This window comes from Hyaena hyaena, unplaced genomic scaffold (genome assembly GCF_003009895.1).
Source record: "Hyaena hyaena isolate Hyena2069 unplaced genomic scaffold, ASM300989v1 scaffold_75, whole genome shotgun sequence".
Taxonomy (NCBI): Eukaryota; Metazoa; Chordata; class Mammalia; order Carnivora; family Hyaenidae; genus Hyaena; species Hyaena hyaena.
This window is the reverse complement of record NW_024080707.1, coordinates 3,526,446-3,538,792: the sequence shown is the minus strand read 5'-3', so window position 1 is coordinate 3,538,792 and position 12,347 is coordinate 3,526,446. Positions and strand designations below refer to the sequence as shown.

General features: G+C 35.6%; 1 protein-coding gene and 1 pseudogene across 10 annotated transcripts in view; one reads left to right on the top strand and one right to left on the bottom strand.

Moving 5' to 3' along the window:
• MIER1 (MIER1 transcriptional regulator) overlaps positions 1-12,347 on the bottom strand; it is a 59,203-nt gene that overhangs the window by 21,932 nt on the left and 24,924 nt on the right. For all 10 annotated transcript variants that reach the window (XM_039233440.1, XM_039233436.1, XM_039233431.1 and 7 more), the window contains 4 exons: positions 6,290-6,451; positions 5,593-5,725; positions 3,856-3,920; positions 22-94 (listed from right to left, as the gene is read on the bottom strand). In XM_039233440.1, the coding sequence (XP_039089371.1) occupies positions 22-94; positions 3,856-3,920; positions 5,593-5,725; positions 6,290-6,451 (433 nt within the window). The remainder of the gene's footprint in view (positions 1-21; positions 95-3,855; positions 3,921-5,592; positions 5,726-6,289; positions 6,452-12,347) is intronic.
• LOC120232612 lies at positions 9,082-9,819 on the top strand (annotated as a pseudogene).

The window sequence follows — 12,347 nt, the reverse complement described above, 5'->3', positions numbered from 1 at the left end:
TAACTTTACCAGTTAACCCACCTTTTTCATTTTCTTTGTATCTACAAATGCCAACTGGAATCTCTGCTTGAAACATGGAGCCCACCATAATCTCCTATGTTAGAAATAACATAACACATTAGTAAGATCTAGTAACACAAGAATTTTATATCCATTTTCTAGCTTTACCATCTTCCTGGGTAAACTATTCATGGCTTCTCTGTCATAAAAGATACAACCAATTAACTACCTCAGAGGAGTATTGTGAGGATGAATGAGTTAATAATAGATAAGAGCTTGGATATGATTGGATGAAAATATTAGTAATAATAATGGGATGTAATGCAATATATACAGTGAATACAACTACTTCAAAATATGGAGAAAAAAAGTAAAAACGAGTTCTTATAATTCAAATTGCAAACACTCTGAAAAACAGAAAAACAAATTAGGTATATTAAAGTATTTACATTCCAAACTATGGTCCCTGGATCAGTATCATCAGAGTCACCTGGGAAACTGTTAGGCATGCAAATACTCATCTCCTCTACCTGAGACCTACTGAACTCTGGGGATGGGACTCAGCAAGTAATGTCTTAACAAGCTGTCCTGGTGATTCTGACACACACTCTGAGAACCACAGATTTAAGGTAAAGAAAAAAGGGTTTGTATAAAGCTCTGTAGGGATCAAATGGATGAAAGGCCACATGGATAAGCAGGTTAGTGCTTTTCACAAAACAACACGAAACAAAAAAGTAACCTCCCCAAAACATAATTAAATCTAATATTAGGAAATTTAGTCATCAGATCTATGTAAAATCACAGATGAGGGGAAACTGGCTATTCAGAAAGATAACTGGAGATCACTGCTGATGGGGTATTACAAAACAGAGGGACCAAGTTTATAAGAGCCTCCTTTATCTGGTGGCTAAATGTTAAGACTGAATTTACTGCACTTTCAAAATGAAGATGTAGGCAGGAACGGTACACGTTTAAGGTGACAGTTTGCCAGTTGAAATAACTCTTAGGATTTGAAAAATTCCTCTTATTGTCAACCCATTGAGATCAGAATCTCATTTTTTCTAGTATAACTTCAAAGACATACTCTATGTAATTAATTTATTGCTAAACCTGTATAGGAAAACCAGTTGATTTTCTAAAAAGAATTCACATACAAATTTACTCTTGTAGGTGAACTTTTAGGTCTTTTCATTATAAAAAAAAAAAAAAAAAAAAAGAGTATCCTACTATCACTTCTTGTGCCTCTGTTAACTTTACTCATCAATGCTTACCAGAAAATAGAAAGTCAAGTTATCAACCCTTCCTGTCTAAGGCACTTCTAAAAATATCAATGCCAGGATCCATTCCAGACCAATTAAATTAGAATCTCTGGACAAAGGTCCTGGCAATCAGTATTTAAAAGTTCTCCAAATGATTCTAACATGGAGCCAGGTTCGAGAGCTTCTGGACTAGTGTAAAAATAAGATGCCCTCTTTTTCCTATTGAGTTCAGAACACCTTTTTACATGGTAATCTGTTCTGGAGGGGAGGGGAGGGGAGGAAAATAGCACTTAGGAGCGTTATGTACCAAGTACCTTATGTGTAATTTTTATTAAATCCTGTATGATTTTCATTAAATTCTTACCAATTTAAACAAGGCCAAAATTTTTATTTCTGTATTGTATGTGAGATGAAACTCAAAACAATGAAGTTCCTCAGGAATGCACTATTAGTAAGTTCTGGGGCTGTAACTTGGACTCAAATTTGATTTCAAAGCTGTCTCCTCTGTCCCAATCTTTAGAAAAATTTAGTGTCTCACAAGCCTTAGAAGAGGATTCAGAATCTTGACAATTTTTGCTACAACAAAATCATACTGTAATAAAGCAGTCTGGGTTTACTGTGGCCTGTTTTATTACATAATTTCCTGAGAAAGAGAATACTCCCCCATGTTGTCCCTCTTCTGTGCTTTTGTTTCTTCACTAAAAATAAAATAATAATTCAACACGTAAATATTCTACTGTATACTTCAGACAGAAAAACAATTCAAGTTGGAGAAAAGAGATATAAATTTGAATATATGGTAGAACGTAACAGCTTAAGGTTACTTCCAAGGTTTTTAGTTTTCATCATAATTTCTACATAGTGTAGGAATCAGAAAAAACTGGATTGAAGAACATGTGCCCAAATAGGTCACATAAATAGTAAGCAGCTTTTGTGATCCTTGTTTTCTGTCTTCAGCCCCATATTTCATTCATCATTCACTCAAATTAATACATATTGCAGTGAGCTAACCTTCCCTTGCCATTCTAACTCACACTGATATCACTCTGTCTTCTAAGCAGCTTTGGAATCCCAGAAATGGACCAATTGTGTCTGAAACCCACAATACTTGGAAGCCCACTCCAAGTTCATTTGAATACTTCATTCTTCCTAACAGAAACTCTTTTAAATATAAGATGGTCTCTTATTTTAATCAGCAAGGGTGTCAGCTCTCTCTTGAGTCTGCCGCAGGTATCCCAAACCAAAAAACTTTAAACCAACTTAAAAAAATTAACAAAAAACCCACAGAGAAGACTCAAAGCTATTAATAATTAAAAAATCATGACTTAAAAAGTATAGCTAGTCCACTAATTTTGATGTTTAGAGCTACTCTGCTTCCAAAGAAATAAATGTTTATGATTGTTTATGCACTGAAATCTGAAACCGGTCCTAGGGGAAAAAGAAAAACCACCAAAAACGCTCAATGTAGTTTTTAAGAGCAAAACTGAGTGATCTGTCTCAATGAAGAGTGACATCACTTAGGGGCACCTCAGCTCAGTTGGTTGAGCATCCAACTCTTGATTCTGGCTCACGTCATGATCTCACAGTTCAGAAGAATGAACCCCATGTTTCTGTACTGAAAGCTGCTTGGGATTCCCTCTGTCCCACTCTCTGCCCCTCCCTGCTGCATGCACTTGCTCTCTCTCTCTCTAAAATAAACATTAAAAAAAAATAGAATGAGGGGCGCCTGGGTGGCTCAGTCAGTTAAGCAGACAACTCTGGCTCAGGTCATGATCTCACGGTTTGAGTTCGAGCTCTGCACTGGGCTCTGTGCCGATAGCTCAGAGCCAGGAGCCTGCTTCAGATCTGTGTCTCTCTCTCTCTGCCCCTACCCTGCTTGCTGTCTTCTCTCTCAAAATAATAAACATTAAAAAAAATACAAAGAATATCATTCTTCTATATAAATGATTTGCTCTAATCAATTCTACAGGACATTTTGACACATTTTCCTAGTAAGTTCAACTGCTTTGCAACAGCTTAAATTTAATTCTACTACTTATCTGTAAAATTAAGTTGTACGGTTTATAATTTTATAATTAAAAACTTAGGTCAATATATAATCTTTAGATTCATTTTAAAAATTAACTTATTATGAGTAGTTATAGAGAAGCTCAAATCTGTCCCTTCACCCAATATACTTTGAGTTGTAAATATCAACATTAATATGGGATGGAAAAACTTATAATTTAAATTATTAAACAAAAGCTACTTTAAAAAACCAAAGCCTCAATTGCTTTCCCAAGTATAAGAAAACATTCACTTGTGATACGTTTTACAGTGCAAAAAGATCTGAATTGGTGCTAGTTCGAAATTGCAATATCTGTTCTTGGTTTGGGACTGATTTGCTCAAAATAAAGTCCAATTCTTTCTATGCCATTATTTTATTTTATAAAAAAATAAGTATTCTTACTTTGATATACTGAAGAGAAATCTAAACATCTACCAAACATTTAAAAAAGGGCTTACCTCAACTTTATCAATATACATAGCTAGTAAAATAATAATTGTTTTTTAAAGTTAATTTACCTAAATTTTGGGAAAATATGGCTCTAACTACCTTTTTCCAGTCTTCTGATGGAATATAATCCTCATCTTCTTCAGATTCTTCTTCTATTTCACTATCTAGAATAAATAAGACAATATCCTAAATTGATTGTTTTTCCTGTCCACATCTGCATATCTGTATATTAGTTTTATACCTACCATCAAACATTTAAGTATGCCTAAAAGTACTTGCAGAATAGGGCCAACATACTTCTAATCAAATAATACCCTATCAGTTTAAAACAGCAAAACAACCCATAAACCTTCTATGACAATTCCAATCTTAGAAAACTGTATCCTTAGGCAATGATTTCCTACAAAAATATAAGAAAAAAAAATTTAATTAGAGTCAAGATTATCTGTTCCTGAACCCAATTCTGTCTGGTGACAGAACCATACAGAATTATAGGAGCTCAATTTCTTCCCTAATAAAGTGAGAATGTGGACAGAACAAAAACAGTAGTTTCCAATCAGAGCTCCTTGAGATACTGAGAACTTTTCAGCAGCACTTTGTGGGGAGTGTGAAGGGAGGCTATGTATGAAGACCTCCATTCTCCTCAACCTCCATTTTATTGAGAGCAGGCAAGCTGCTGTCTGTTTACATTTTGGAGTAAAAATGTGTTTATATAAAGGGACAGGAAATCTAAAAACTATTACATTTTTCAGCATCTTCCCAACTGTAAAATGGCATCATATAAAGTTCAAAAAGGTAAATTACATTCAGAAATTAAATCTTCCTATGGAAAAGCTAAGATAGGCAGTATATATACATAGCTTCCATGCATCACAACTGAAATACCAGATCAGAAGTATGAAATAAATATTATTTTAGGATGCAGTCACTTATATCCCACTTTTATCCAAACTTTGGCAACTTATCTAAGAAAAGGAAAAACACCAGATTTTCCCCAAACTTAAAAACTAACACAATAATTTCAGTAACCAATCTCTTTTTACATTGATACTTTCTTTTCAATTGGACCAGATCTTTGATCCAAACTCACAATAAAATATTAGCAGCATTACATTCACATCCAAACTAAGTATGTAAAAGGAATCCTCCACATGAAGCAGTAGCCATGTTTAATCAGTTATTACATTACCACACATTTCATGACAGGTGGCTGTTGAGTGTTTTTCTGTCTTTTAAAGCACAGAAATTTAGACCACAAGTTTAAATAACACTAGTGGTTGTCTTTTTCTTATCAAAGAGATTTCATCTACAGTAATGATTCCTGCTTAGGATGAAATACCATGGAGCAAATGAAGCATGCAAATATTCAAGATACATACATTAAATGTTGTCTCGACTACTGGTCTCTCTGACTAGATAGCAACTGTACATTTAAGTAAAATTAAGAGAGTTTTCTCTGTGTATAACATTATCACCTCAAGAGTAAACCACTTCTTTAGAACTGGGAACCACTGATTAGAGAAGGCAATACTTCTGAATACAGCTAAAAAAGGCTAAAAGGCCAAGGAAATAGAAAATGACAGCCGAGGAAAATACAGGAGAAATTAAAAAAAAAATGATGACCATGTAACAAACTGAATTCACTGGGGGGGGAGGGGAGGAACACATTCAAAATCAAGTAGTACAGTGATGCAACTATTACTGCAATCTACTCATGGACAACGGGGCCCTAGAACTGCTAAGCTAATAGCCTAGAACAAAACCTATTATCGTTCAGCGAGATTTCAAGAGTAAACAGTAAAAATGATCTAAACAACAGCAACCAATGATACTTACTTGTATCAAAATATTTACATCGACGAGGCCGGATTATTTCCTGGGCATCTTGAGAAGCAACAGATTGTGTCGGGTCATCATTGGAAGACTGAGTTTCATCCTCTTGACCTGATGAGTCCTTTATATTCTCTTCCTGTAGAATAAAAAAAATTAAATTTCCTTAAGACATAAGAAAAACTGTTGCAGATAAAAGATTACAGTACTCCAAATATACCTAGAAGACTAAAATAAATATACTAACTCCACTATGGTATTCTGGGTTGGATCCTGGAACAGAAAATAGGACATTAGTGGAAAAACTGGCAAAATCCGAATTGTCTACAGTTTAATTAATAGTATAGTACCAGTGTCAATTTCTTACTTTTGATAATATATCATGGTTATATGAGATATAAACAGGGGAAGTCGAGTGAAAACTATATAGGAACTCTCTATACTATCTTTGAGCTTCTCTATAAATCAAATTATTTTAAAACAAAATAAGAAAACTGAATACAAAACTACCAATTAGCCTTTATTACTTGAAAACAGTATTTTTAAGTTAGTACAAATTTACTTACAAGAGACACTGAAAAGAATGACACAGATAAAACTATTACTTCCTCAGGAGTAGATTACAGGTGACTCCCAGTATTAATAAATTACTGGTATAGAAGAATAAAGACTACAATCTTAAAACTTCGGTGTATGACCTTACTTTATTTTCCCCACTACAGCCACTGTTATCATCGTTATCAGCATCTTCATCATCTTCACCTTCTTCTTCCTCTTCCTCCTCCTCCTCATCTTCTTCAGGTAGTCGAATAGTACTATCATAACCATAAAGACTGAGAAGTTCATGAATTGGCATGTCTCCTTCCTAAACAGACCAAATAGAAGTTAATTTCTGAATAAGTGATTATTTCATTTCCCTGTAATTCACAAATCTACAGCCTTAATTCCACACAGAATACTTTTAGATCTGTATCAAGAATACCTAAATCATACAAGGTAAGCCAAAATAATTCTGAAACCTAGGAAAATCCTAGTCTTTCAAGAATTTCTCTAAGAGACTGACCAATTCTAATTGCTAACAATAACACCTTTAAGTATAATAAAAAGTAACATTGGTTTAGAACTGTTCTTCTGTGCAGTCAATTCAATAAATGTACGCTGACAGTTAACACTATGTATAGATGCTCACACTTAAGAGTACCATACATAATTTGGGAGTCCAAAAATAGAATAATTAGAAAAGAGACAATAAATGAAATTAACAAACCACGTAAAGTAGGTGACTCACATTCCAGCCCAAACACATTAAAAGAAACAGTAATGATAATACAAAGATAATACTGGATTACATTAGCCATACATTCTTTTCTAGGGTTACGTATAATCATATATAAAATTATGTCATGCAATCCTTGCCATCTATTTTACAAAACTGTTACATTATCCCCATCTGAACAGCTGAGACACCGAGGCTGACAGATTAAGCAATTTCCCCCAAAATGATACAGATTACAAAGAGTAGAGCCAGATTTCAAGTCTAATTCCAAAAGTCTATACTCTTCAGGGGTCACTCCTAATTCCCATAAAAAACATAACTCCTAAGGGTGAAATGAAGAAATAACCATATCCAATGAAATGAAATCAAGTTTTCTATAGAAGGTACTCTAATAATCAGTAATCAAGTGACCTAAAGTATCTGAGAAATAGGAGAACATTTTGACTATAAAAAGAAAATGTAATCCAAATCACCTGAACATATTACACACAGATTCAAGCACACCCTCTTTCTACAACTCCTCCTCTCCCTCCTCCCCTACTTCTCTGAGAAGAATTTAACAGGCAGTTAGAACCTACAAGAAGGGTAATCATGAAACAAAACATGCTTTTTATGTCTCCAGAAGTCTTAGAACATTATTCACTGGACAGAAACAAGTCGCCCATGTGTTAATAAATACAATGTTCCAATAGAGATGGGTACATCAGATTGGATGATATAACCTGATGACACTAAGTGCTTAGATCATACATTTAATTCCCATCACTCAGAATTTGTGTGCCGGAAGCAACTAATGCTTATAATTTGAAAAAATGTTCTTATAGAAAGAGGTAGGAAGAAAATGCTTTTTAACACTTGTATTTCATTCTAAATGGATATTTGAGTTATTATATATTAATCTGTGAATCTGTTTCTAAGAGAAATCAATTCTGAGAACCTTGGTGACTTGCAACAGCCACAACCTGAAAAGTAGAACTGTAATGGGTAAAGTACTACCACTCCAGCTGAATGACCAGCTGGCACACTTAACTGACATCTCCTACTGTGATTCTCAAAGTGAATAATGCAAACAGTGCTTGATGTGTTCAAGCATTTAATCCATGCAGAGATCTGGTCCATGTACCAAGGACTTGGTACAGCACAGAAATTTGGAATTAGAAAATCAGGATTTAAGAACTAAAACAGAACTTCAAAATCAAGAAAGTAGAATAAGAGAAAGATACAGAAAAGGTTGATTGTATACACAGTAATAACAAACAGCTGCCCTAAAGTGTCTTCTATGTGCGTTTGTGATTAAGTGCTTTGATTCCACTATCTTATTCTATCTCTCTTCAGAACAAAAGCAGAGGAAGAATATTATGCAATCTCAACAGATCTTTAAAAGTACCAGTGGGAGTGTTTACTACCTTTATTTATAAGTAAAACCAAGCATAAAGAAACCTCAGGCCCTGAGAGACTTTTCTATAATACCTAGACCTAATCCCAGCTCATATTTTCCATAAACTCATTCTGTACCACAAATTAGAGGGTCTGACAATGGTAGTCACTACTATGAACAAGAACCACACCAAAAAAGCTCCAGCCTAAGTCTGCAACTAACATTTACACAGAATTTAAGAACTCGTGAAGAGGCTGTTTCATAACTATCTCATCTTTAAAACTTCCCTAATATAGATTGCTATTACGTCTGATTTTTTAAGTGAGTTAACTAATATTTTGAAAAGAACATACAAAGTAGGTTGGTCATCAATCAAATGTCCTCAGGCTCTCTACCTTTGGTCTCTCATATTCATGGGTAATAGAATCACCTTGAGGGCTTATCAAAACAATGCTGGGCCCCATCCGAGTTTCTACTATAGTAGGGCAGAGGTGGGGCCTGAGTATCTGCACTTTCTATATGTGTCATGTGATACTGATGCTCTTGGTATGAGATTACCTTGAGAATCATTTATCTTACAGTCTAAGATACCTGCAAAGTTCCTTTACAATGAGAGGTAATAAAGCTTGATTATTATCTCTAATAAAGCTTATCACTAACATCTTGATATTTAGGTCAGTTATATGTCAAAAGGATAGGTGACATACTAACTGCATGGAATTTTTAAAATCACTATCAGGAATGTGAAATGTTTCATTTCCATGGTTAGGTCAAGAATTTTTCTTCCTAACTAAGCACTTAAGAAGTATGATTCACTTGAGCTCTCTTCCAGCCATCCAAGATGCCAAAAGCCAAGAAGGTGGTCAACCCCTGCTATTTGAGAAAAGGCTCAAGAATTTTGGTACTGGACAGGGTATCTAGCCCTAAAGGAACCCCCATCTGCTTTGTCAAATGGTCCCACTACGTCCGACTGCAGCAGCAAAGGGCTATTCTCTATAAATGTCTGAAAGAGCCTCATGGGGTTAATGAGTTCACCCAGGCCTTGGACCACCAAACAGCTACTTAACTGCTTTAGCTGGCCCACAAATACAGACCAAAGATGAAGAAAGAAGCAGCAGAGACTGTTGGCCCAGGCTGAAAAGAAAGCTGCTGACAAAGGGGATGTCCCCATTAAGAGGATGTCTGTCCTTCCAGCGGGGGTTAAGACTGTCACCACCTTAAAGGAAAACAAGAAGACTCAGCACACAATGATTGCACATGCTGTGGGGATCCCACTGAGCTGGTTGTCTTCCTGGCTGTCCTGTGTTGTGAAATTATACTGCATTATCAAGTGGAAGGCCAGACTGGGCCACCTGGTCCACAGAATGACCTGCACCACTGTCACCTTCACGCTTAGGTTAACCTGGAAGACAAAGGAACTCTGGCTAAGCTGGTGGAAGCTATCAGGACCAACTACCATGACAGAGATGATGAGATCTGCCATCACTGGGGAGGCAACATCCTAGAGGCAATGTCAGTGGCTCACACTGCCAAGCTAGAAAAGACAAAAGCTAAACAACTGTCCACCAAGCTGGACTAAATGTATACTTTTGAGTCTTCTGTACATAAAAGCAATAAAAAGTTCCCTAAAAAAAAAAAGTGACTCATTTTTCATTTCTCTAAGAAAAATTTAGCAACACTTCTAATATTGACTAAACAGAGAACAGAGCAAAGAGTGGTTGATCACAATACATTTGGAGGAGAGTCGATAGAATATGAAGAAACAGTAACAGAACTGGCAGATAAAGAAAAGTCACTCAAGGGGTGCCTGGGTGGCTCAGTCAGTTGAGCGTCTGACTTTGGCTCAGGTCATTTTCTCACAGTTCGTGGGTTCAAGCCCTGCATCGGGCTCTGTGCTGACAGCTAGCTCAGAGCCTGGAGCCTGCTTCGGATTCTGGGTCTCCCTCTCTGTCTGACCCTCCCCTGCTCACGCTGTCTCTCTCTCTCTCTCTCAGAGGTAAATAAAACATTAAAAAAAATTAAGTCACTCAAGTCAGAGGAAATAATTACTGCACACATACAGAAACAAAAATGCACAGGTTACCCTGATTAGAGTAGAAGGCAACTGTAGTAACTAAAATAAGTAAGACCTTGTATTTTTACCTACCTTCTCTAGTTTTACTTAGTTTCTAGTAGAAAGTGTTATACTCTACTTTTGACTCCATATTTCAGAGTAACTGTTGAGCAGTGACTGACACTGGAATAGCTTAGGGAAGATAATACACGTAACAAAACGTTCAAGATGGACTTCGGCAGTCAGGGGAAGATTTAGTTTGCCAGAGAGAGCTGGGTTGAAACCCACTGCTATCATTCACGTGTAGTATAATTAGAGCCTAAACTAGTTAAATTAGATGATGTGGTAAAGAAAAAACTCAAGGGACCTTAAAGATATCAACAGGATTTAACCTTTAGTAAAGAGTAATTAAGAGGTCTTGGTGACACTTATACTCAGATACACATTCATATGACTTCTAAAACAGTTCTAAGAAATATTAAAACAAAAAATTAGGAACAATAAAGTTCTAATAAACTTCAAAGTTAATTTTAGGTGGATTCTATCACATGTAATGAAATATCCTTGCCCATTCCACTGAGGAAATGCTTGCTTAAGAGTAAACAACAAAAGTATATAGTGGTTTTATGCTTTTGCTTAGGTATCAACTTTTAACATAACCTCTGTCATCTAATATCAAGTTAGTAAGCAACAATCAAGACCTACAGAGGAATACAAGACTGAGTTTGACACTAGTATAAAAGATACCTTACTTGAACTAAGGTATAAAGTGAAGATCTTGCAGCAAACACTGAGCTACAATACTACAGTAAAATCCAAATCAACTTTGCTGAGGAATCCTCAGTTTTAAATTCAAGTAGCATTTATTATGTCCCTACTATGCACTAATGGATGTACACAGCATTTAACAAGTACCCTGTAAAGATAATTTATTGTTGTCTTCCCCACCCCCTCAAATCCTTTCTCTATTTCTATATTCATCTTCTTTTAGGAATGTTTCTTCCTTCATTCCAAGCATGTATTTTGATTGAGAGCTCACCTTCTGGACTATATAGCATCAGATCCAATTGGAATCACTGCATTTCCTGGCCATAAGTTTGGAATGGGCATGCGACCCATGCCTGGCCATAGTTTGTTTCCAGATTTGTACCAACAGCAGCTAAAAAAACACAGAGTATCTTAAGCAGTACATCTTGGAGACCTGGAAACTGACAGCATATAAAGAAAGTTGGTCTGAAAAAGGATGCCACCATGTAGAACAGCAGAAACAAACTACCTTCTGGTGGCACTTGTGTCCTTAAGAACTAGATATCTCCCCACCCTTATTAAAATTACATGAGCCTTAAATTCCTCACTTTGTCTAAGTAAGTTCAAAATGGATTTCAATTATTTGCCTCCAAATATACTGATATAAACAGTAATGATATCCTATAAAACAAATGTCCCTTGTCATTTGCCTCTGAAAAAAGACTAAAAGCTGAATAATATGTGGCTGACTCAGTACATTATTATACTGGGCCCTGCCTATATATATCACCTGTTCCAGATAATCTCTCACTAACTTACACTGTCAAAGTCTGTGTTCTATAAGGTACTAATAAGGGACTTTCCTCAAGTTAAACTGAAACACAATAAAGTAGTACTGTCTTATTATCATTCATACAAGTGTAGTATATAAATACAGAATAAAAAAAACAAAATGAAAGAAAAAAATTATGGGTTAAGTAGAGTGGAATTTCATAGTTTGGGGGTTACAAGTATCTTTGAGAATTTTATGAATGATAATAACTACTAAGATTTATTGAGTGATTATCACATAGGGCACTAGGTTAAATGTTTTATGTATATCATCCTTGTAGTAACACTGACGCTTAACGATTCTAAGTAACTTGTCTGAAGTCACACATTTGCAGTAGAGTTCTGAACCAGGTAGTCTGAATGTTTCACAGGACCTTTACATATACTTGCACATATATTGACTTCCTCAAAACCTGGAGAAATATAAGGAATAAAACATATAAGGAAGGGGTGCCTGGGTGGTTCAGTTGGCTAAG